The 27,063-nt window shown below is 43.0% G+C and overlaps 1 protein-coding gene across 5 annotated transcripts in view; it reads left to right on the top strand.

Moving 5' to 3' along the window:
- The window catches only part of ARHGAP6 (Rho GTPase activating protein 6), a 269,632-nt gene that overhangs the window by 201,576 nt on the left and 40,993 nt on the right, over positions 1-27,063 (top strand). For all 5 annotated transcript variants that reach the window (XM_087726620.1, XM_087726618.1, XM_087726619.1 and 2 more), the window contains 2 exons: positions 4,690-4,849; positions 23,625-23,696. In XM_087726620.1, coding sequence (XP_087582746.1) covers positions 4,690-4,849; positions 23,625-23,696 — 232 coding nt within the window. The remainder of the gene's footprint in view (positions 1-4,689; positions 4,850-23,624; positions 23,697-27,063) is intronic.

Genomic DNA, 27,063 nt, shown 5'->3' with positions numbered 1-27,063 from the left:
ACTAAAGTGGAAGTGGGATAAGGCAGGATATATACAAAATCATTTAATAAACACTTTAGTAATGATTTAACAATTGTCCTATGGTGTCTAGCCATCCCTATTCCAGTTTGCTTGAGAGCAGAACTTTATTCTTGATAGGACCTCATGACTGATATTGTGTCTTTTTTTTCTCCTTAATCTTGGACTTTTTCTTTTCTTAAATATGTTTTCTATGATGAACATAGACATTTTATATGTAAATGATAAGCACAATTCTTTTTGTATTTCTTGCTGTACAAGTTTTATTTTATGAATGGTGTCAAATGTTAAGTTAATTTGGTTTGTTTTACTACAGTCAGGTTGTAGTTTTCAAATAAAACTATCTTAAGTAGAACAGGTAACTGAAGCGTTCATAACATAACCTTTCTCCAAAATATGACAGATACAGTCTCTACGAACAACATCACAATAATGTTAGACTGACCTAAGAAAGAATTCACAATCAGTGACAAGGTTTAGCACATGCATTGTTGTACTGCATTTGGGAGTAAATGAACAATAGCAAAACATTTTTTCTTTTGACAGAATTAAAGAATTGTAAATTATTTATCAAATTGTCAGTGAAAATAGATAGGATTTAAGAAATAGTATAACAGTGATATATAGTGATATATAGTATAACATGGCATGACACAGATGAGGTAGTGGTATAAGAGTGGTATATAGTATAACTAAGGTGACCAGATTTTCAGATTGGTAAAGACTGAAACCTTTGACGGGGTGGGTGGGTGGGGGGGGCTTGATTAAAAATTTTATACGGAGCAACAAAAATTTTCATACAACACAAAAATAGTATTGTAATATTTTTTTAATTTCAACATAACTACAATTTACAAATATAAATTGTAACTGTTGACAAACATCAAAATTTTGATCACGTGACCATGAGGATGCTGCAATGGTCGCTAAGTGTGAAAATGGTCGCTAAGTGTGAAAAATGGTCATCAGTCACTTTTTTCAATGCCATTGTAACTTTGGTCACTATACCACCTTTCTTGCCACAGTTCTTAAGTGAATAACTGCAGCTGATAACTTAGTAACATAAGTGAATCTGGTTTCCCCATTTGACTCAAAAGATGATATATGACCCCAGAACACTGAAACCATCATAAATACGAATCTGTTGCCAAACATCAAAATTTTGATCGCGTGACCATGAGGATGCTGCAACGGTGGCTAAGTGTGAAAATGGTCGCTAAGTGTGAAAAATGGTCATCAGTCACTTTTTTCAATGCCATTGTAACTTTGGTCACTATACCACCTTTCTTGCCACAGTTCTTAAGTGAATAACTGCTGCTGGTATTTTGTATTTTGGATAGAATCTTTTTTTTAATAGTCTAAGACAATTTAAAAAAAGAATCCACACAGAATAAATTGAAATAAAACATTTCAAACTATCCACACAGAATAAATTGAAGTAAAACTATTTTTAAAAATCCTATGCACAATATATTTCAAAGTATTGTGCATAGAATTTTTAAAAATGGTTTCACTTCAATTTATTTTGGATAGGATCTTTTTTTAAATAGTCTAAGACAATTTTAAAAAAAGAATCCACACAGAATAAAACTATTTTAAAAAATCCTATGCGCAATAAATAAAATATTATTTTAAAATACATTAAAAAATAAAAGAAAAAAAATCAGCTCACTTACCAGCAGGCAGACACTCCAAGTCAATCTAGAATGATGTAGATGTTAATACAAAGAACTGAGCAAATTAAAATGGTGAAAATGGTCCCAGGGAAATATTTTTCAAAGAAAAATATTTCACCATTTTTCCCACATGAGCCGACCTCCAACCTCCGTGCCCCTTCCCTCCGGGAAATCCAGGAAGGAACTCTCGCTACTTCTCTAGCCAAGTATTTCCTGGAGCTCTATGGTACTTACTTTCTTATAAAAGTAAGTAAACTGGACGGGGGGGGGGGCGTTTTCTTGCTTTAACGTTTTATCTTCAATGAAAGTACTGAGACATAGAGAGAGAGGTTTGTCTTGCCCCGGTTAGGATTTCTTAAGCAAATCCACTGGGCTTTCAACATGAAGCCAGAAAATCGGGACTTTTTTAAAACGCCCCGGGACACGGGACAAATTGTTATAAATCGTGACTGTCCCCGCCAATATTGGGACGTCTGGTCACCTTAAGTATAACATGGCATGGCACAGATGAGGTAGAACTTTCCTGCACTGACTGATCCGGTTTGGGGTAAAAAAAATATCAAAGATCTCTTCCAAATTTACATTCTATGATTTTAGACTTCCAGGAAGCTTTAACAATCTGTCTTCAAAATGGTAAACTAATACTTTTTTCATTTTATAAATACAACATGGTTGTCTAACAACTCCAGGATTCTTCTTTTTAAAAATGCTCTTTATTGTAGCAATTCATCAGTAAACATTGTAGGATATCTCATGCATAACTTGTATTTCTTTTTGTCATTTACCACCCACTCAAAAGCTCTTGTCAATTTATAAAATATTAAACTGTAAACTCTAAAAAATAAACATGAAATACATTAAAATCTGCAAAGAATATAAACTTGGAAGCCACAGTAAAACAATATAATAGTACAATACCGCAACAGAAAATTAAACCTTGGTGATAATAACAAATCTGTTTTAACTATTGTGATTACAAAATGATTGTATAATTGAAGCTTTGCAGCAGATTTTCATTAAACATTCCATGTTGCATGTGACTTAAAACATACAAAATGTATTTGGAAGCCCATATTCTTTTATATTGTATACCTTTAACATGAAAATTGACAATTCAACAGCAGCAGTAGATTCTCCATTCTGTTTTAAAGAAACTTGTCCTTCAAAATTGGAAAGACAAATGTGTAGCTCTGGTTACTCAGTGATTGAAGACTTGATGTTATTTGAGCCGCAATGGTGCAGTGGTTAGAGTACAGTACTGCAGGCTACTTCTGCTGATCACCGACTGCCAGCAGTTTGGCAGATCGAATCTCACCAGGCTCAAAGTTGACTCAGCCTTCCATCCTTCTTTTTTTTTTTTAATTGAAAATTTTAGAAAAAAACCTTTTACAAATGTTTACCTCCCCCCCATGCTCTCCCCCCAACCTCCCCCCCTGACTTCCCAGAACCACTATAGGGTATAAATCTTTAACAAGGATGTTCTAAACTAAACTTAAAAAAAAGTTGGTATCCACTTTCATTTGAGCTTTAACTCCTCTTTGCTAGGCTAGGCTAAGTCTAAACAGATTATACATCCATCCTGCCCCCGTTGAATGCAGTACCTTCCATCCATCCCCGGGGCTGCTGTTGCAGGTGGTGCAGTCGGCCGGCAGACTGAAGCCCGGGCGCTGCCCATTGCGGACGTCCCGTGGAGTCGGGGGCAGCTGCTGTTCTCCACCGCCTGAGCTCAGTGGTCCTTCTCGCCTCGCGGGAAGAGCCCGCCATGGCGCTGGAACCGAGCCATGAGTTGAGAGCCCAAGAGGCTGCCTATCAGGCCGGCTATCCACCCTCCGGGTGGGAAGCAAAAGCCAGGCGTAGTGGGACGCTCCGCTGGCAGAGCCGCTAACCAGTCACCACTCTGCAGAGGAGCCGGAGAGAAGGGCCAGGCTTGAGACTGGTGCAGCCGCAGGACGCCTCTATGTTGGACATAGCGGCGGGGCAGCCAAAAGCTGCTTTCTTTCTTTTTGCCTCACCAGCCATAAACCCCACCGCATGTCACTGATAATGATAGTAAGAATATCCAGAAGCTTCAATTCTATTTAAATTAATTAAAATGTCCCTTTTTGAAATAGTATGCAAGTAGCCTTTGCTTAACAACCATCTCTTAGCAACCATTAAACATTATGACAGACTCCCTCCCAAAAGGCACTTATAGCCAATTCTGGAATTCCAACAACAATACCATGGTTGTATTTTGGCAACTTGCTCACCTTTAAACCTGGTTGCAGCATTCCCCAATGATATGATACAATTTACAACATGTTTGCTGAAAACTGGACATCACACACCCACAGAAATTGATTGATTCACTTAACAACCCTGGTGTTCACTTAATGACTGCTGAACAGAAGTTGTAAAATCAAGTCAGTCATATAGATGTCTCAACTTATAACTGTTACGACTTACAATGAGCCATCCAGGTTCGAATATGATCATAAATCAAGAATTACCTGTAATAAAATCATAAAACTTAAATGGTCTATTTAAACAATTAAGTCCAACTATCTATTCAACATTCACTTGAATACATTTCTTTTAACACATTTTAAACCAACCAAATAAAATGGAATGTTGCTGCAGGAAAATATGAAGTATAGCTTAATAAAGCCTGAGTTATATTTTTAGTGTTGTGTAAGTGTCAGGATCCAAGTAGGTAGCAAGACCAAGGAAGCAGAAACTACAGATTTCAATAAATTATTTTTAACACTGATCTGAGATAAATGTAGTGTTTTGGAGGCTGCATTAGAAATTTCACAGCCTTATTGATGGTGAGCTAATGAAAGGGGGAGGGGGCTCACTGAATGCTTTATCCAAGAATTTTCCCCATCTGGATTGAGCTGCCATTTAAAAGAGAATCTGTTGATTCCCCAATCCTTTCCCAGCCAATCTCCCACATAATAAAATAATATTTTGCTCACTTGTTGACACAACATATTTCCTGCTTGAATTCTTACAGGGTGATTTCACTTGGAACAGCATGTCAGGGCGCAGCGTTCGGCTGAAATCTGTTCCTATTCAGAGCCTTTCAGAACTGGAGCGTGCCCGACTACAGGAAGTGGCCTTCTATCAGTTGCAGCAGGACTGTGATTTAGGATGCCAAATAGCTATTCCTAAAGGTAAGAATACATCTAAATGCTTTGATGCTAGCAATGAAATGGCAAGTATTGAAAAGTAAATCATAACCAATATTTTATTTTACTTTTTTTATTTTTTAATCGAAAGATAGAAGTTTGCTTTACACATCCATAATTAAACATTTAATAGTTATACCGGCTGCCATCATACCTCTCATTCTGATTAATATATTGTCATTATGTAAGAAATTAAAATTATATCCTTTTTATCATCATGAGTATATATTTGAGTAGTAGCATAATTATGCAAATTGCATCATTTGTATAATAATGTCATGACATCTTTACAAATAATATACATTGCAATAGATATAAAAATCTTAAATCCATACTCCTATATGTTCAACTGATTGACTTCATTATTTTACATGCAATAGATTAGTTTATTAAGAGGACGCTTGGACAGATTTTGTTGTTCTTGCATTCAAAGTGCAAGAAATGCAGAGATCAAAATTTATGGAGGTGTTGAATCTATCTTTGGTAGGAATTTGTCTTTCCTTCACTACCCCAACCTTTTCTGGCAAGCAGTTGGAGATTCTGAAGCTCTACAAATAGAACTTTACTAGATTGCAGTTGATTTTGTTAGTCAGTTGATTAATTTTAATTCACTGATCATTAATTGAGCTACATAAAAAGAAATTATTTTAGAAAGCTGTATCCAAAGTGAGCAGAACTATTTATCAATCAGAATCTTTATTATGCCTTATTTGGTTCTATGCCCAGTATGTTCCTGTTCTGTTCTGAATAAAAATGGGAATGTGCTTTATGTGTTTGTTTTGGCATAAAGTGGATTATTGAAGCTTTGTTTTTTTTCTACTCTATGTAATTTTCTATTATTCTACAGTGGGAGTTGTCATTTTTATAATTTGTGCTTTAGTGTTTTCATAGACAGTTTTGGACATTTTATATTATTGCTCTTTACTTATTCTTTGTCTGTGGACTTTATATTTAGATATTTGTAGTAGTAGAATAGAAACAATTTAATTAGAAATTTAGTAGCATTTAAAAACTGTGAATTATAAGTAATCCCTTAATGCGTTATAATATAATATAATATATAAATAATATAATGTAAACAATAATCAACATCATAAAATGGGGAAAAATCTAAAAGTGATACAGAAAGCATCTTTATTCAGCCAACTCAAGTTTAAAAAATATTTGCAATATTTTGTGCATTATTCCCAAAGGCTACCATTAAAATAGATGGATTTTGAATCAATTTTTTGCTGTTTACTATTCATTTAGAGTTCTTCATCTGAGATCTGGTAGGTCTATACTAGGCTCTGTTGTCAAATGAACTGATGGGAAACCAACAGTCATGTAAATGTGTCTTTATCAAGTATACTATGTATTAGGTAACAATGAAATCTTTACTTGACTTTCTCCATAGTGAGGGGGGAGGAGTATCCAGAATGGGGTTGACCTTGTCCTCTCATGATTGGATGAGTCAGATAAGCTCTTTGGGCAACGCCCCCTGGCCAGCAGGCCCTCCCAGATTTGACTCATCCCACTCAAGGGAAAGGTTGCACCACTCTGGACCTCCAGTAATTTACAAAGGATTAAGGAAAATAAACTTGGACCTGGCGAATCCTGCCTCCCTACATCACACACAGCCTCCTCCTGCAAGGACTGGACCCTTGCCGGGCAAGCAGGAGAACCGGGCACACATGCCCCCTAGAGGCAGCCCTTGATGCAGAGGCTTCTCAGGAGCAGAAGCGCTCCTCCGCTCCCCTCAGGGGTTGAGCCACGAGGGTTGTTAAAATGACCTGGAAAACCCGTGCTGGCAGCTATCACCAGTGGACAAGGTGAGAGCCGGAAAGGCTCAGAAACAGCTGCGGGAGGCAGGGGGAGGCGAGCGGCAGCCGCATGGCAAGCCTGCAAAGGCAAAAGCCATTTCCATGTGCTCCAGCAAAGAGGAGCCTTTTGAATTTGGAGCCAGGGGGCCATCTTGAAACCACGTGGTCCAAGATGGCAGCCCCCAGCAGCTCAGGAGGCCGGCAGGAGCCCAGCTCAGACCTCCAGCAACAACCACCACTTGAGGAGCCCTTAGAAAGGTGAGAGACGATCGCAGAGGCATTAGCCAAGAGCGAGGGAGGCAGCAAAGGGCCAAAAGGAGGCCTGTCAAGGAGTTAAAGAGGCAGGCGGTGGATCAATCCCCCCCCAAGCCTACCTCCTTGATGAATCACAGAGGCAGCTGCCACAAGGCTTGCAGGAAGAACCACCCCCCCTCTGTACCTTTTCTGGCTGCCAAGTAACAGGAGAAGGCTTCCCCCTTAAGAACATTCTCCTTTAAGTAGGAGACAGAGGGGGAGGGGCGAGAGGCTGACTAGCCCCAGTAGCAAAGCTGTGTTTTTGGTGGCTAATTCTTGCTTCCCCCTTAAGAACACTCTCCTTTAATTAGGAGACAGAGAGGGAGGGGTGAGAGGCTGACTAGCCCCAGTAGCAAAGCTGTGTTTTTTTGGTGGCTAATTCTTGCTTCCCCCTTAAGAACACTCTCCTTTAATTAGGAGACAGAGCGGGAGGGGCGAGAGGCTGACTAGCCTCAATAGCAAAAGCTGTGTTTTGTTTTGTTAATCCCAAGCCGGCAGCCCCCCTGCAGCCTGGAAAAACACAGGGGGGGGGGAGGAGTATTCAGCCCGGCTGCTAAAGTGCAGCTCCCAATGGAGCCCCCAATCAGGTTAGAGATTACCCCTGAAGACCTTCCAAGGGTGGGGGTGACTAGGCAAACGGCTAATGCAATGCAATACAATACTATGCAATACAATAGCAGAGTGGGAAGGGACCTGCAGGTTTTCTAGCCCAATCCCCTGCCCAGGCAGGATATCCTGTACCATTTCAGACAAATGGCTATCGTTACTATAGTTGATTATGCTGACTCTGTAAACCACTTAGAGAGGGCTGAAAGCCCTATGAAGCGGTATATAAATCTAACTGCTATTGCTATTGTCATTGCCATCCAACAGCTTCTTAAAATCTTCCACTGTTGGGGCATTCACAACGTCTGGAGGCAGGTTGTTCCACTGATTAATTGTTCTAACTGTCAGGAAATTTCTCCTCAGTTCTAAGTTGCTTCTCTCCTTGATTAGTTTCCACCCATTGCTTCTTGTTCTGCACTCAAGTGCCTTGGAGGATAGTTGGGCAGCCTCTTCTCTGTGGCAACCCCAGAGATATTGGAACACTGCTATCACGTCTCCCCTAGTCCTTCCTTCCAGTAGACTAGACCTACTCAGTTCCTGCAACCGTTCTTCATAGGCTTTCGTCTCCAGTACCCTGATCCCCTCTGTTGCCTTTCTCTGCACTCTCCCTAGAGTCTCCACATCCCTTCTATATCATGGTGACCAAACTGAGTGCAGAATTCCAAGTGTGGCCTCCCAAGACCTTATAAAGTGGGATTAACACTTCATGGGAGCTTGATTTTATTCCTCTGTTTATGCTGCCAAAAACTGTGTTGCTCTTTCTGGCAGCTGTTGCACACTGCTGACTCACATTAAAGGGGTTGTCCACTAGGACTCCAAGATCCCCTTCAGAGGCACTACTGTGGAGCAAGGTATTCTGTACCTGTGCACTTCACCTTCGTTGCCTAAAGGTAGACCTTACTTCATTGAATCTCATTTTCCTAGGCAGTGCCCAATGTTTAAGGGTATCAAGATCCTTCTGTATCTTTAGCCTGTACTTTGGAGTGTTGGCTATTCCTGCCAGTTTGGGGTCATCTGCAAACCTGATGAGTCCCCCCCCCCCAACCAATCAGCATTTAACAAACAGAGAGCTAACCGTCATACCGGCTCCTTCTTAGGACCGCTTGAGACAAGAGCAGTTCTTAAAGAAACAGTACTACTATCATGGCATATATTTTGCTAACCCAACTGTTAGCTTACACACCTAACACCCTCGTTCAAATCACTGATGAAGATGTTGAAGAGTACTGGGCTCAACACAGAGCCTTGGGGCACTCACTGCATTCTTCCCTCCATGAAGAGGCAGTTCCATCAAGGAGTACAGGTGTGTGCGGTTGGTCAACCAGTTACCAAGCCATCTGGTGTGACTATGTCTAACCCACATTCTTCTACTTTATCTAGCAGTAGGTTATGGTCTACCTTATCAGGACTTGCTGAAGTCCAAGTTAACTATATCAATGGCATTCCTATGGTCCACTAGGGTTGTCACCGTATCTAAGAAGGCAATATGGCTAGTCTGGTATGATCTGTTTTTAACAAACCCATGTTGGCTTTGGGCTCTTGAGCTGTTTTTCTCTCTTTCTTAAGGGGGGAATCACATCAGCAATTCTATAGTGGTTCTCCGGTACTCCAGGATCTCTGATAGATATAGTTTTAGTTGTTTGGAGATCTCATCCGCCAGTTCCTTCAGATCCCTGGGGTGTAACCCACCCGGTCCTGGGAATTGGACTTTGCCTAAGATAGACAGGCTACCATTTCTTCCCTATCTCATCTTGGGTCCCTAATCTGAATTTGGGGCGCTGTTCTTGATAGGTTGGATTGTTTATCCCTTCAGGTAAAGACAGATGCCAAGCACGAGTTAAATAGTTCTGCCTTACCCCTGCTGCTTGTCAGCTTCGGGCCACTTTCTCCCAATCGTTTCCTTAATCTTTCTTGGTTTTATCAGGCGGGAAGATGCCCCCTTTTATATTTTATTTTATTTTATTATTATTATTGTTGTTGTGGTTCTTGTTATTATTATTATTATTATTTTACCTTTGTGGCAGGCCTTTATTGTGAGCTTAGCTTCCCTCACTTCATCTTTACACGCACTCTAGTGGCCGCCCATTAAACTCCGTCTGTGTTTACATTCAGAAAATCTCTGCGCTAATCCTAGCCATAGAATCATAGCACCCTTATGGTCGGGGGAAAAAAGGGTCAGACAGGCTGGTCTCCATGCCAGAACCCACCACAAACTTACAATGGGATGTCCGACTATGAGAGATCGCAGAAGCACCTCAGATAGCCTATGAATTTAGACAACATTCGCTGAGTGCAGAACATATAGCAGGGGTGGGGAACATCTGAGCCGACTGGCTCAGCCGGACCAAGGGGACAATTTGGAGCAGAAGCTGCAGCCAACAATCTTCAAGGAGCTGGCGGAGTGCTTCGGACGCCCGGAGGTCGACTTATTCACCACGCCCCTCAACGCCCAGCTCCTGAGGTTCTTCTCCAGGTACCAGACATGGGGTGGGGCAGAAGGGGCAGGCGATCTACGAAGCCCCTGGCCCAGGGGTTGTCGGTATGCCTTGTCGGATCCCCAGGGTCATATGGGAAACCCTTTGGGAGGGGGCGGAAGGGGTTCTGTTGGCGCCTCACTGACCCCGGAGGCTGTGGTTGCAGACCTCCAGTCGCTTTCAGCGGAGAGGCCATGGAGAATCCCCCAGGAGGGGATATCCCTTAACCAGGGGTCGCTGGAGCACCCAGACCTTCAATGGCTCCAGCTGACTGCTTAGCTCTTGAGCAGAGCATCCTGGGGAAAGACCTCGTCCCCCCAGGGTGATGCAGACTATCCAGACTGCCCGCATACCCTCCACAGAGCGTATCTATGGCTCCATGTGGCGGGCCTCTGCCTCATGGTGTAATTCCCTGGGGCACAATCCTAGCCAGGCCTCAGTGCCTCAGATTCTGGACCTCCTCCAGGCAGGCTGGGAGAGAGGGTTAGCTTCTAACACAATTAGGAGACAGGTTTCAGCCATCTCGCCAGTTCTCCTGCGTGGCAGGAACCAGAGCTTGACTCACCATCCTATGGTCAGGCAATTCCTCAAGGGGGCTTCCAACCCCAAACCACACACAGCATTCAGGTGCCATTCCTGGGACTTACACAGGGTAGGGGACGCTCCAAAAGGGGCTCCATTTGAGCCTTTACGAACAATTTCCCTTAAGTTCCTGATTCTCACGGTGGCCTTTCTGGTGGCCATCTCCTCCACCAGGCAGATATACGAACTGCAAGCTCTGTCCACCGGGGAGGATCTCTGCTTCTTCCACCAAGACAGAGTGGGGTTACGTCCTTCATCCCCAGGGTGGGCCCCTGCTTCCATCAAACCCAGGAACTGATTTGCCCAACTTCTGTCCAGACACTTCCCACCCGTTGGGAAAGAAGTGGTTCACTCTGGGCGTAAGGAGGGCTCTGAGGATTACCTCAGGAGAACCAGGCCAGACAGGAAATCCGAAGCTCTGTTTGTCTCCTTCCAAATAGGGGCCTGGGTAACAGGGTGACTTCCACCACAATAAGTAGGTGGTTGCGAACCTGCGTTGCCACTGCATACCAATCGCAGGGCTTACAGACACCAATCATATCACAGCTCACTCCACGTGGAGCGCAGCCACGTCCAGGGCCTGGGCCACGCAGACAACCCTGGCCGGAATAAACTGGACTGTTTTGCCTCAGCAGAAGCCTCTTTGGACGCAGGGCATTGCAGGCGGTTCACAGGGCGGGGCCCACGCCTCAACTGGCATGAGCGGGGGACATGGGGCCTCTTGGGTCTCCCTCCCTAGGGACGTGCAGGCTTTGGTACGTCCCATTCTGGATACTCCTCCCCCCTCACTATGGAGAAAGGGCGTTGGTACTTACCTGCTACGCCTCTTCTCATAGTGGGGGGAGGAGTATCCAGTCCCCCCCGACTATGTTTGTACGACTAAGTTTTATGTTCACGGTTTTATGAAGTTATATAAATATTGATGTTGAAGACGATAAAAGCTAAGAACTGAATTAAGAGTCTGGAGTGAATGGTGCAACGAGTCGGATGGAGCTCTTCGTCAAATCTGGGAGGGCCTGCTGGCCAGGGGGCGTTGCCCAAAGAGCTTATCTGACTCATCCAATCATGAGAGGACAAGGTCAACCCCATTCTGGATACTCCTCCCCCCACTATGAGAAGAGGCGTATCAGGTAAGTACCAACACCCTTTCTCAGAAGAACTAAGCAAACTTTTCATTTCCGAAAGTACAAGTCCAGTTGCTAAAGTCAAAATAAATTTCCACAGTCTATTGTACAACTCTCATTGCTGGAAAAAATAAGAAAAATAAATTAAACTATCTTTGAATATATTTTTATTAAGAATTTAATTACGATAGTGAAAATTAACACAAATTAAATTTAGAAAATAAAAATAAAAAATACAGGAAAAAATAAAATTAAAATAAAGAATGTAATAAATATATAAAGAAGTGACTTCCAACCTGCATTACAACAAACATATTTATACAAATTTAATAACTCTTTTCCCCCTGTAAATTTATAAACATATATCTTCATTCCATATCCCATGTGTTATCTATAAGCAAATTCATAAAACGTTTTCAATCCTAGTATAGCAAAAAGTCCATAAAGAGTTAACAGACCTTTGCAAAAAAAAATGTTCCCCTTTAACTGTGATCAAAGAAAATCAACTTTATATTCCTCCATTTTTGCTTCTAACAGTTTTAATTTTTAATTCAATCAAACATTGTTGTAGTATACGATTTTTCTTCAATTCTTTTTTCCCTATTCCATATATGTCTTTAAGACTTTAACAAGTCACTTTAGTAGATCTGATAAGAAATTTTTTCTTGGTCATTCTCTTTGTTTAATATTTGAATTTTCCTTTTAATTTTTAAAACAGCCAGTTTACTTTCTGTATCCAACATAGTGCCCTTTTGCAAATCATTCTCTCAATATGCCACTTGTAGTCTTTTTTTTTCAGTACTTTCTGCCATGTTAGAGAAAATTTGTTCCACATCTGTCATTTCTTCTTTCCATCTTTCAAGGTTAACTAGAAGTAGCATGTATTGAATTTGCAACCTTCTGCACTTTGCAGATAGACTTTGACTTAATGACTGGTCATTTAACAATGGTTCAAAGTTACGATGGCCACAGAAAGATTGCTTTACAGCCTGTAAAGCACTTCTGACAATAGCAAAACATTGTACCATCTGCCCACATTCCATCATTTTGGCATCCCAGTTGCATTTATGACCAGTTGTATTGTCCTGCAGGCATGTGACTGATTTGTGATGGGTTTTGCTGATTTAAACATCCATTTGGGACTATGAATTTGCTTAACAACCATGTGATTCACACTTACAACCACATCATTCACTTAACTACCACAATAAAAATAGTTGAAAAAAAGGGTCTCATCACCTGGATTTCCTGACTTACAACCACAACCACTTAACTACCAAAACTCAAATTCCAACTGTGGTCATAAGTTGAGGACTACCTGAAATCTTGTGGCCTACGGCCTCCTCTTTTTGTAGCTTCGATGTTGCTAGGACAAAGCATTTAAAAACAGTACTAATTAGTTGAGTGCAGGGTCATGGAATGATCCCACGCTCAACTAAAAAAAATTAAATTATATTTAACAATCAAGTGAATAATTTATTTTTATTTAACAAAATAATTCATGAGCTTCTCTAAACAAAGTGTATACATTCAAGGAGACTATTCCAGATTTCCAGTACTACATAATCAGACCAGAGATGGGTTCTTACTGGTTCACATCAGTTCGGGTGAACTGGTAGTGGTAATTGGGCATGGATCACTGAACTGATAGGGACAGCAGGCTGGCCATGTTCCTGAATCAGTCCCCCGGTCGCCGCTCACTCACCCACCCAACTCGTCTGTCAGATGGCAAGCTGACCAGAGCTGGGAAGCAGCTAGTTGGCAAAGAAGCTTCGACTCTTCAAAAGGCGCGGAACAGCCTTTAAGGACAAAATGCTGCAGAATCTCCAGGTGCCTGGACTCTTCTCCTTAGCAGTTTTAGGTATCCTATGAATGTGTGTTGAGGCAGAAAAGGGGCTGCTCCCAAATTCCACAGAGGAGATGGAGCGAGTGAGGGGGAATCAGTTAAAGAAGGATCAATTTTAATTAGCTCACTTTGATGAAATAGGTGCTCTCAGCTGCCTCTTTGAGAGCCAGTGGCCTGACCGGTGCCACTGCTGCTCCTGCCAGCTGGGCAGACAAAGGGAGTGGGCTGCAGCCTTGATCTGGTGTGAGTCTCTGTTGGCTGCCATGCTGAGCCAGGCTGGCTGAGTTCCCCTGCCCCCCTCCAAAAAAAGTGTCAAGAAGTCCCAAATATTTTCACCACTGGTTCGATGGGTGTGGGTTGATGAAGGTCATATGACTGCGTGCATGAGTGTGAGTGACATCAAGTTGGCCACACCCACTCAGTCACATGCCCCCCACCTAGCCATGCCCACCGAAGCAGTGGTGAAAATTATTGAAATGCACGATTGAATCAGACTGAATGTGAATGACAGTAATATAATGATAGTTATATTTTTGCAGCTTTATTCCTTCATTTTTTCCCTGAAGCTTGCAAGTAACCTTTCCTATTTGATGCTAAATACTTTCATCTGATTGTGATTTATTTACAAGTCCTCAGAACTTGTAGAACTGTTTCTGATATTCCTATGGGATTGATTTTTCTCCAAACAATTTGTTTGGACAGTTTGAAAAATATGTAAACTAAAGTGAACTTCAATCTTATGATGTTTTTCAGTAAATAAATAAGGCGTCATATTGATGGATGCCACACTAAATGAAGCTGCAGCTGGGTACAGTATCTGAAGAATGTTTTTTCAAAGATTTCAGTTTAGGAGTCTAGTTGCTTATCATTCACCAGTGGGAAGCATTATTCAGTAGATAGATGCTCTTTTGGATCTGAAATTCTTTTGTCTCAACATTTCTAATTTTTGCAGTTTCTCTAATCTATTCATCTTGCCTGCAATGAATAAACATGGCTTTAGAGCCCCCTTTATTGCAGTAATCACTCACAGAGAAATAGATATCTTGACACAATGACAGGTTTGTTTCTGCCATGGCTAATTTGGTTGAACTTTGGTTTCTTTATTTTCATTGCTTGGTTGAGACCAGCTTACTTAATTAGAAAACTAAGTTATTTGCTGATTAGGAAAACTGATTGATTAATGATCTCCACATTCTATTTGCTAAATTTCCACTGATAAATATATCTACTTAGTTTCTCTTTATATTGACACTGGATTCTCAGATTACCTCATCTTAATTGTCTCCCTGAAACAGGTGGGGAGATCATCAGCATGCTTGATTATGGCCAACTATATATCACCATTGATCCCTGGGCTGTGGAAGTCTTGATTCTTGCCTAGAAACTATAAGGAATTGAGTGGGGTAAAATAAGCTGAACTTATTATGCTAATAAGATGGAGTTATTTTGAACCTTGCAATACTATGCTCCAGTATTGTTTCTTGAGTGGGAAGCTAAACTGAGGACCTTCTGGATTCATGTGTACTATTTTATGAAGATGTAGTCAGGTAGGCCATAGATAAGATACTCAGCTGCCTTTGATGTTTATTTGTAAGACATAATTAGGGTGGAATACAGTGGCCCATTGGAGTTAATCCATCCAGTAGGCTTCTCCTAGAAATGGGTATTAGTTATTACCCATTTTGCTAAAGGGAAGGAAGCCAGAGACTAGGAGAAGTTCTGTTGGGGCCCTATTCCTGTAAAATGGTCTCTTTCCTGTAGTTAGATCTGCTCCCACATTAATGGTGCTTCTAGAACATGTTGAAAGAATAGCTTTTCTGCAGAATTTTTAATCAAAAATTATCTCCATTTTATTTTGGATTCTTTTTCATTGATGTAGTTATTTTTGTATGGATTATATTGAGAATTGATGGCTCTGTTCCAATTGGATTACTTTATTTGAAGCATAATTTTATTTTTACTATAGACGTTTTAACTTCTGATGATTTGTTATGTAAAGGATAGCATTCAACTGATTTTAATAATAAATAAACACAGCATCCCATATGGATGTTTAACCATGAGATTTTTTTATCCCATATTTTTTCTATTCCTATAAAAGCCAGATAGATAAAAATTGAGAACTCCTCAAATATACATAAATATAGTACTAGTAATGTCTTTAATGTTTCTAGTGATTGGTAACCTCCTGCTTCTGTTAGTAGAAGTAATATATAATTATTTTATGTAGCTATTCATTTTGTAATCCATGTCATGTAAAAATGACCAGTTTTATTTAACATTTCACTCAAGCTTCACTCCTGGGGGGATGGGGAAGAACACTTAAGACAGAAGTGAGTTGTCATTGTCTTCTTCAAATATCTTAAAATCTGGTTCTATATTAAAATGTTCCTCACAGTCTCCCCCTCTCTTAAAACTGGATCTTACTAGCATCTCATATAAGTCTGCTTCATGCAATGATATCCAAAATATAGTCATAATATCTATAGAGAATACCATAAATTACAATATATAAAGAATATTTATTGTTGTCTGTGCATAATATTTCACAGTTAAGTTTCACCAGATGTCCCAAACTTATTCAATGTCTCTATACTACACAGATTGACTTTGAAGTCTACCTGTAAACCATAATTAGTACAGAATGCTCCAGCGCTTGCCCTTTTGAAAGTAAAAACATTCAAATATTTTAAATTTAAGCGATAAAATATTCTGTGTAAGGTGAGTGCTTATATAAAGATGTAATGACATTGATGATATTTTCTTTATTGCTAAAAATACTGAACCATTCAGTTAATGTCTTCATAGTATTTTATACTGCCGTCCCATGATTCCCAGATAATTCAAATCGTGTAATATATGTTTGCAGTTGGATATATGTGCAATTAGCATTTTACATGCAACTTTATAGCAGCTTGCATGCAACCTTTGCTGCTATAATTCAACTTTTGCTGCAGTAATTCCTCCAGATTGGAGAAATATCAACGTCTCTTTTTATTTTAACCACTCAGAGCAATTTTGGACTTTATTGCACAATTCTCCTTTTGTATCATTGCATGAACCAAGCAGAGATATTTTTTTTTTACTCTCTGGGTTTTATTTCTTATTTAGTTACTCTACAAAAATAAAATCTCTTATCCTTTGTTTAATCAGTTTGCTTAGGAAACTTTCATGAGTAATTTTATCCTTTAGTTTGAAATGACAACAGAAGAATTTCTGTGCGAAAGGACAGCCAAGGAAATGGTTTAACAGTTCTTCCCTACATCCTCTCTGATGTCATCTCTCGCTAGTATCTTTCAGAGACTATGTGTATTTTTCAAAGGGGGGCAGCTGTACGTGTGTGGAAAGTGGGAATTGGAGCAGAAAGCCAGAAAGTAGCATCTGACCATTTTTTTTTTCAAATTTAGAAGTTGGGCACAAATGTGTATTTTTGCCTCCAAAGAGTAATTCTGTCCATTACCTTGAAATGTGTATTTACTGAGACAACACTTACTCTACACTAATGCAATTATTTCACTAATGTTTCCTGGATTGGTGAATTCTGCAATTAATGGGAACTGTTTATTGTAAGCCACATGACACTTGTCATGGAGATAATGTCATGTACTTTTTGCTGTTTACACCCCCACTTTTTGTTGAATGGAAACTCAAACCAGTCTGCAATTTAAAGTGGCATAATTCAGTTACAGGTCCATCCCTTAAATATTCTGAAATGGCAAGTTGAGGCAAACAATTAAGTTCTCATGTTGAACAAATATCTGCTTAATCGCCTAGAAAATTAGTGGAGTTCTACTTTACAATTCATATGCTAAGATGATATGTTAAAGCAGCTTAAGTTTCTTAATCATACTAGAACATTTTACTATCAAATATCTTTTATACATCTATTTACAAAAATAGATGCATTAGAAAACATTAGGTAGCATGGCTTTTGCTGTTAAGAGAAAGAACATTGGTCTTACCTGAACATGTCCTTTCAGGGGAAGAGAAGGAGTGGTCATGTGTGGGTATTCTCACACGTGGTCCAAAGACTGAGAGTAAACTTCTTAAATACTCCTTCCTTCTATCCTTGCCCAGTTTCCTCGAAGGCGAACCATGGTACTGAAAACAAACACAAACAACAACAAAAAACCCAGGAACTAACCGGCCCTCCCCTTGGCCAAAACCCACCTAAGAAGGGTGGGTCGTGACCACTCCCTCTCTTCCCCTGAAAAGACACGTTCAGATAAGACCAACGTTCTTTTCCAGTGGAAGAAAGGGAGTGGTCACGTGTGGGACATACCCAAGCTTAGTCCCAGGGAGGGGAGTGAACAACAACTATGGTCCAAGGGGAGCATCTGCCACCACGCTCTGCAGGACCCTCCGACCAAAGGAAGCATCCGCCGAGGCGAACGCATCCAGGCGATAATGATGGATAAAAGGCGTTGGTGACGCCCAAGTAGCCACCCGACAAATGTCCTCAAAGGGAACCCTAGTGGCCCAGGCCGCTGTGGTCGTGGCACTCCTGGTGGAGTGGGCCGTTATCCCCGACGGAGTAGGCTGCCCCGCTGCCCCATATGCCTCTACGATGGCCTGGCGCTGCCAATGGCCAATGGCGGCCGAAGACACCCTGGTCCCCAACGTCCCAGGCTGGAATGAGACAAGCAAAGCCTCCGACCGGTGGACCCCCGCCGTCCGCCGGAGATAAATGTGCAAAGCACGACGAACGTCTAACCAGTGCCAGAGTCTCTCCCTATCGCTAGACGGGCTCTGACAAAAATCGGGCAGGATGATTTCCTGCGCCTTATGAAATGGAGTGTTCACCTTGGGAAGGGAGATAGGGTCAAGGCGAAGAACCACCCTATCCTGATGAAAATGGCAAAGGTTATCCTTGGATGAAAGAGCGCCCATCTCCGAAATACGCTGGGCTGAGGTAATTGCCACCAGAAATACAACCTTAAGGGACAAGAATCTCAGATGAACAGATCGCAGGGGCTCGAATGGAGGCCCCGTCAGGGCCCTGAGAACCAAAGGAAGATCCCAAGTGGGAAACCTGTGAATAGGAGGGGGGTGGAGATTAGCCGCCCCCTTAAGAAAACGCTTGATCAGGGGGACGTGAGAGAGAGATGAGGACCCCACTCCCCACAAGACCAAAGATAGGGCCGCCACCTGACGGTGAAGGGTGTTGTATGATAGCCGATCGCCCAGGCCCTTCTGCAGAAAGTCCAAGACATTGGGAATAGTGGCCCTAGATGCCTCAATGGTGCGAATGACCCCGGAGGACAGGCGAGCCCTCCTCAAGAGCCACCATTCAAGAGCCAGGCTGTCAGATGGAGCCACCTGGGCTCCGGGTGAATCAGGACCCCCTGGCGCAGGACCACCTCCTCCGGTGGAATCCACCACAGAGGAGCCACTGTCAGCTGGACTAGATCGGCGAACCAGGGTTTCCTGGGCCACAAGGGGGCCACGACAATGACCAGCGCCCTCTCCACTACCACCTTCCTGAGAGTCCCTGGAATGAGGGGAATAGGGGGTAAGGCGTAGAGGAGAACCTGAGGCCACCTGCACTGAAGGGCGTCCGTGTCCTCCGCAGACCGGGTCTGGAACCGGGTGAAGAATTGGGACAGCTGCGCATTCGCCGGAGTGGCAAAGAGGTCCACCAGAGGGGTGATGAACCTCTGGCAGATCCCCCGAAACAATGAAGGGTGGAGCTGCCACTCGCCCGACTCAGTCAATCCGCCTGGTGATTGGAAATTCCAGAGATGTGTTCTGATACCAACAACAACAGGTGCCTCTCTGCCCAGGCGCCAAGCCTCAGGGCCTCTAGCCAGAGTGCCTAGGAGTGAGTCCCCCCCCTGACGATTTATGTGGGCTTTGGTGGCCACATTGTCCGTCAGGAGAAGCATGTGATGACCCTCCATTGAAGACTGGAAGTGTCGTAGGGCTAGACATGCCGCCTTCAGTTCTAACCAATTTATATTGTGCCGGAGATCTGAAGGCACCCACCTACCCTGGGCCAGGCGAGAGCACACTAGGGCCCCCCAACCGAACAGACTTGCATCCGTGATCACGGTCACTCTGTCTGGTTCCCAGAAGGAACAACCCCGCTGAATGGCCAGGGAGATCCACTATCTGAGGGAAGGCCGGACCCCAGCAGGAAGGCGGAGGGTCCAAAGAGAGTTGCTCATCATCCCCCTCTGGAACAGAATGAGTTCCCACTGAAGGGGACGGAGGTGGAGTCTTTCCCACGGGACTAACCCTATGTAAGAGACCATCTTGCCTAACAACTGAGATAATGTGAGGACTGAAACTAATTGACTTTTGTGAATCTTTTCTGCGAGCTGACGCAGACTCGATTGACGATCCTGGGACAGACGGACCACCCCCGACACAGAGTCTATGACTGTTCCTAGCTGGAGAATGCGTGTGGAGGGGGAGAGATGGCTCTTGGGGAAGTTCACCGAAAACCATAGAGATTGAAGGCTCCTGATGGTGAGACGGAGATCTGAGACTGCCTGAGGAAGGGACCCTGCCTGAACTAGGACATCATCCAGGTAGCATTGGAGTCTCACCGGGATGGAGCGGAGATGAGCTGCCAGGGCCGCCAGCACTTTTGTAAATGCGCGAGGGGTAGAAGCTAACCCAAATGGAAGAGCTCTGTACTGGTAATGGAGATCCCCGTGAGAGAACCTTAGAAACCGGCGATGAGCTGGGAGAATTGGAATATGGAGGTAGGTCTCTGTCAGATCTACCGATGCTAAGAAGTCCCTGCTCCGGATGCCCTGAAGGATGGACATGAGGGAGGACATCTTGAAGCGCCTGTACACCAAGTAGCAATTCAGGTGCTTGAGGTCCAAAATCGCCCTCCAGCCCCCCAAGCTCTTCGGAACCACAAACAAGTTGGAGCAGTGGCCTTGACCGCATTCCAAACAAGGAACTGCCTCCACCACCTGAATGTCGAGAAGGTGTTTTATAGCTTGATCCATAAGGCGGCAGCGCTCCAGACTCCGAGACGGAGGGAACAACCTGAAGAGATTCAGAGGGGTGGAGAGAAATTCCAACCTGAGACCGAGATGAATGTGGACCTGACCCAGGCGTCTGATGTGAAGTGAGTCCCTCTGGGAATAAGGCGGCACAGAAATCCAATAAATCAAATCAAATCTCGTCCCATTGGTCGGCATAGAGGAACAGGCGGCCGCCTATGGGATGACTCGGGTTCGAGTCACTTCCCTCTATGGTAGGGGCGACCTCTGCCACCCCAAAAGGGCCACCGGGACTGATGCTGGAACCTGCTCCAATCGTGGTAGGCCTGCCTGGAAAACTGTCTGCCTGATCTGAAAGAAGAGAAATGCTGATGATGGTCAAAGTCGGGGGCCCTGTAAGACTGCCTGCGATAAGGGTGAGCCCAAGACTCTTTCTTTTTGGCGTTAGATGCAGCACCTTTTTCTTGTCTTTATTCTCGACCAGAATGGGGTCGAGAGCCTCTTCAAAAAGGTTGGGACCATTAAAAGGGGCAGCTGCCAGATTCCACTTCGCCTTGTTATCCATCTGCCAGTTACGCAGCCACAAAAGGCGGTGGGAGATAACTGACGTGGCCAAAGCGCTGGACGCAAATTTTACCATGTCCGGGGTGGCATCCGCAGAGAACTGCAAGGCAGCCATGATCTTTGTAAGATCCTGGTGGAGGCGCTCATCCTGGATCGGGATCCGATCCTGAAGTTGCTTGAGCCACATGACTGTAGTACGGTTAAAGTATGAGGCCGCTGCCGCTGATTTAATGGCCCAGGCTGTGGCGTTAAAATTCTTCCTTAGGATAAGCTCCGCTCACTTATCCTCAGGTTTCAATTTGCCCACCGCTTCCCTCGATACCACCGGGGAAGAGGAGACCAGTGCGGCCACTGGGGTGTCAATGGTGGGTAACTGAATGGCCTGAGCAAAAACCTGCTCCACATTGTAGAAGCGGTGGTCGTTACTCCCCGGGTTGGAAAAATTAGAAGGCCGGGCCCATTGGCTAGTCAGGACCTCCATAAACAAGGGGGGGACCCGGGATCTCCTCCTTGTTGGTAGCCATGTTGGAAAACATGGCCTTATTTGGGTCTCTGGATGGAGGAACCGTGGGGTCCCCAGTCCCTATCTTGGTGATTTTCCTCGCCTTGGTCAGCAAGGTCTTAAACATGGCTGGAGCAAATAGGCCCGAAGAAGAGGGAGGGTCAGGAGGAGCTGCATCCTCGTCCTCTGAAAACCCCATGTCCTGGAGATTCTCTTCTCCCAGGATGGACCCCTCGCTAACCATGGATGGAGAAGGGGCCCTGTACTACTGGCGGCCATGGCCACTCTGGGATCTAGAAGAATGGGAACTTCTGTCCTGCTGAGTAATGCCCCTAGAGATGGCTGCAGAAATAAGCCTCTTAATTCCCTCAGGAAGACGCTCTAGGTCCTCAAAGTCCTGATAGGCTGGACTTGGGCCCTGTGGGGACAATCTATGGGAAGAGTGGATTGACCTTGAAGTCCCTTCCAATGGGTCTGTGGGAACATCCCTGACTGACTCCGAAGAGACCAAGGGGGAAGGGGAACCCCTGTCCCTGGAGTAACCCTGAGACCTGGCCGGGGAGACCAAGGGAGAGGAAGGGCTGAACCCCCTAGGGGAGGCAGAATGAGCCAAAGAAGGCCTAATAGAGGACCGGGACCTGCTGGTCGAACTAGGCCCAACCATTCTGGCCTGTTTTTCGGCCCTATGAAACGTTTTCTCTAAGGCCTTGTGCCTTCTGGCCTCCACCCTCTCGGTGGCCCTGGAGGGCTGTTGCGCTGCTACCAGCCTAGAGGAGGCACCCCCAGAATCGGCCCCCAGACCCGGCTCTTCCCCTGCCACCAAGGGAATCTGTCCCTGGCCCTGGGGAATATCCAAACCCCCATCCATTGTCCCCACTCACATGTCCTGGAGTCCGGGGACAAGTAAACAAGGCCGCTGTAGGCCTCACCAAGGCCTGGACCCACAAGATAAGTAAGTGTAGGCTCCGATCCTGCCACTCCGTCGGCAAGGCTTCAATCGGCCTTCTGAAAAGGCAAGACCCCTTGCACGTGGCACCGGCAAAATGGCCGCCGTGCACACTGAGATCTAAGCACGGGCAAAATGGCGACCGTAAATGGCTCCGAGGCTGTGGCTGAGCTTGCCATCACTAGAGCAGAACCCTCGGGCCCTGGGACTCGCGGCTTGCTGGCCCGCACTCCCCCAGGCCCCCGCTCACTTCAATTTAAACAAGGCGCATCGCACGGAAGCCGCCCAAATTTAAAGTGGCGGCTCCACCGGAGGCTTCTCTGTGCATGTGGAGGCTCCTTAAAATAACTCAATTTCCCCCCGCAAATCGCCTCTGAAGAAAGGGCACGCTCTTAAGGCTGCAAAGGAGCTCAAACACCCCGCTGACCTGGGGATAGGAGAGAAGGCTCCCGGCCCGCAGAGGGGAGGGCGAACGCCCCACAGGGCTCTCCTCGACTGCGCGAGGCAGAACAAGTGTACCTGGGGCCGCAGCAGTAAATTATCAAAGAAGGAATTTAGAATGAATTTAGCCAAATTTATGCAGAAAAAAATTGAATGAACTACAATTTCCTACCTAATCAACTCAAACCAGTGCTTGGACCAACAGACTGAGAGGAAACTGGGCAAGGATAGAAGGAAGGAGCATTTAAGAAGTTTACTCTCAGTCTTTGGACCAATCACGCTTTGAGAATACCCACACGTGACCACTCTCTCTCTTCCACTGGAAAATAACCTATACATCGTAAAGTATAATGTAGACTTAATCTCAAGGAAATATGAACTTTTTATTATAAATCAGTAATAGTTTTTATAATGGACATTTATATTATAAACCTACTATTAGATTTGTAGAATGTTAAAAGCAAATATACAAAAGACGTATTTTTCTAGGTACCAGCCCATTATTTCAGATAGATAAAATGATTCATATGTTATCTGGCATTTAGTAAATTAAACTTGACACCTCATGCAGACAACACTTGCTGCATTTGCTAACATTTATTGCTTGTATGTTCTAGATGGACAAAAGAGGAAGAAATCATTGAGAAAGAAACTGGATTCCCTTGGAAAAGAAAAAAACAAAGATAAAGGTATTAAAATGTATGGATGTGCATAAACTGACACATGGCATATGGTTTACTTTTTAGTTAATTTATATATTTAATTTTGATCATGATCTCTTTCTGTCACACAACATTTACTTCAGCTTTCCCTGGTTTGGTTCTCTAAGATCTGTTTTAACTAACTGGCATTAGCATCCATAAATCTGTGAACATCGATTTGGTATTCTTAAAAATTGTAATCCAACATTTCTAGAGGTATGGGAAGACTAATATATAGAATATAATAATATATTAGTGATTTTTTAAAAAAATGAAAATGAATATTAACCCAATGTAGGAAATACCAGTTTCACCAGTAAATATTATTTGCCCAACTGCTTAAAATAAAGTTTCTAGCTGGTTCTTTATCCTAACATGCCATTGATAGTCTTAATTTAAAAATAAAACAAAAAAAAGTTATAAACTGTGAGTCTACTACAGGTAGGAATTTTTTTGAGGTTAAACAAACACCATGGTCATAAATGTGAAGCCATTCTTCTGAATGGATTCCCCCCCCCCTTCCCGGAATAATGATCACATGACCAGAGATGCTGCAACTAAGTCATAAAGGTGAGCTGGTTTGCCAAGCACACAAAATATGTTCACATGGCTGTGGAAGTATGTGTGCTCTATGGGCCATATTTTTTTTGTTTTATTGCCCACAAAGCATTCATTCTGAGCCTGTCATAATTTTGAATGGTCATTAAGTGACTGGTTGTAAGTTGAGGACGACCTATACTCCTAAAAAAAAGGTACTCTAAATATATTTAGAAAAACTGTGCTAATAGAATTTTATGTGTTCTTAGAATAACAGAATTGGAAGGGACCTTGTAGGACATTTAGTACAACTGCCTGCTCAAGCAGGAGACCCTATACCATTTCTGAAACTGGCTGTCCAGTCTCTTCTTGAAAGCCTCCAGTGATGAAGCGCCCAAAACCTCTGAAGGCAAGCTGTTCATTGGTTGATTGTTCTCACTGTCAGAAAATTTGTTCTAGGTTAAATCTCTCCTTGATTAATTTCCACCCATTGTTCCTTGTCTGGCTTTCAGGTGCCTTGGATAATAGGTTCTCTCTCTCTTCTCTGTGACAGCCCCTCAAATATTGAAACACTGCCAGCATGTTGCTCCTGGTTTGGCCCAGATTAGGTGAACCAGTAGTAGTGACAGCGGGAGGCTCCGCCCACCCGCCCAGACGCTTCTGTGCATGCACAGAAGTGGCACGCATGGGAGTGCACCCGAACCGGTAGTAAAAAACTTGGCAACCCACCACTGAACACTGCTGTCATGTCATCCATAGTCTTTCTCTAAACTAGACTAGCCATGCCCAGTTCTTGTAACATTCTTCATATGGTTTAGCCTCCAGGCCTCTAATCATTTTTGTTGCTGTTCTCTACACTCTTTCTAGAGTCTCAACATCTTTTTTACTTTGTGATGACCAAACTGGATGCAGTACTAGTAGTACCACATGTGATCTCGATTCAATTCTTCTGTTAATGCAATTTAGGATTGCATTGGCATTTTAGGCTGCTGCTGTACACTGCTGACTCATTTTTAATTGATTGTCCACTACGACTCCAAGATTTGCCTAACAATTACTGCTATTAAGCCAAGTTTCACCTAATCTGTACATGTACTTTTGGTATTTCTTGCCTAAGTGTAAGACGTTACTTTTTTCTACGTTGAATTTCATTTTGTTAGATAGGGTCCAAAGTCTGTCGAGATCCATCTGGATCTTGAGCTTATCATCTAGGATATTGGCTACTCCTTCCAGCTTAATATCATCTGCAAATTTGATGAGTTCCCCTTCTATCCCCTCATCTAAGTCATTTATGAAGATATTGAAGTGTACCTGGTCTAAGATGGAGCCTTGTGGTACCCCACTGCTTACTTCTCTCCATATAGATGTAGTACCATTAAGGACGACTCATTGAGTATGGTTTGTCAGACAGTTACAAATCGATCTGGTGGTGAAGCTGTCCCACTTTTTTCTAGTTTACCAAGCAGTAGGTTATAGTCTACTTTGTTGAATGCCCTAATGAAATCTAAGTATACTATGTCCACAGCATTTTGCCAGTTCACTAATTTAATCACTTTGTCAAAGAATGAAATAATTATAACTAGAAGCCAGCATGGATCTGTTTTTAACAAACCCATGCTGGCTTCTAGTTATAATTTTATTTGTTGCTTAGATGTTCACTGATCTGTTTTTTGATTATTTTTTCCAATATCTTCTCAGGTATTAATGTTACACTGATTAATCTGCAGTTTCCTAGGTCTGATTCCCACCCCCTTTTTAAAAAAATGGAAACCACATCAGTTCTTCAATGAGCATAAGCTTATACATGGAACATGTTTCGCTGATCGCAATTGTATCAGTTCATTTAAACATGTCAAAGTTTAAATTTTTCAGTGTTGAGTGGGGCTTAAATGCAAGGTTCATTCTTATCCTCTCATGGAGTGCTTTATAATTATCCCTCTCCTCCCTGCCTTGTTGTGATCCTTTCCTTGCCTTCTTGTCAGCTTTATTCCCTTCTTCTCTGCCTTTTTATGTTCCGTACTTGTTATTGTCTACTCAGCCTATTTATTTATGCTTTTATTCTTTTCCTTGTGTTATGTAGTTGCTTTTATCCTCTCTTCTTACTTGCCTTTTGCCTGCATTTATCGGATATTCAGCCTTCCCTGCTTTCCTTTACCCACATCATTGCTTCCCCCAACTGTTGGTTTACCATGCTGTTCTGTTGCCTCTCACAGCCACCGGTTCACTGGTCCCAACGACAACCACCAATTCCACAGTTTCTCCTTGTAGCTTTCCACACTGTCCTCCATGCTGCTATCATGCTCTGGTTCATTGTAGTGTATAACTGTACTTATTACAATTACACTTGGTCAGTAGGAGCTTAGTAGCTCTCATGGTTAGGACACTTGAGTTGGAGGTTAGCAAGCCCACATTCAAGATCCAAGTGATACCGTGGGGTGGAATGAGCTTTTGTCCTTTGCTCCAACTCCTCCAGGGACATGAAAGGAGCCCCCAACTGGCATCAACAGTGATGTCACCAGCTAATACTTTCAACTTGGAAGTGCCTTGGTGCTTCTTACAAAACCGCAAACTTGGTCAATCCCAGAAATATGAATATTTTAGATTTTGGAATACGTTACTATATCCTTATTTCTAATTTAATTAAATAGAGAAATGAGCAGGTCTCCCTATCCATAGTGTAACTGCTTGGCTGCAAAGTTACAATTAAGAATGTTTTTTAACCCATTAGAACTATTTTATCAAGTGATAGGAGCTTTCTTAAAGCAGAATGGATAGTTTGTGAGAGATATAAAAAATCTTACCTGACCTGAATATGAAT

Source organism: Thamnophis sirtalis, unplaced genomic scaffold (genome assembly GCF_051295495.1).
Source record: "Thamnophis sirtalis isolate CommonGarterSnake01/CBP01778 unplaced genomic scaffold, rThaSir2_p1.2 scaffold_12, whole genome shotgun sequence".
NCBI classification, from domain to species: Eukaryota; Metazoa; Chordata; class Lepidosauria; order Squamata; family Natricidae; genus Thamnophis; species Thamnophis sirtalis.
Note: the sequence above shows the minus strand (reverse complement) of the source record. Positions and strands in the feature narration are given on the sequence as shown.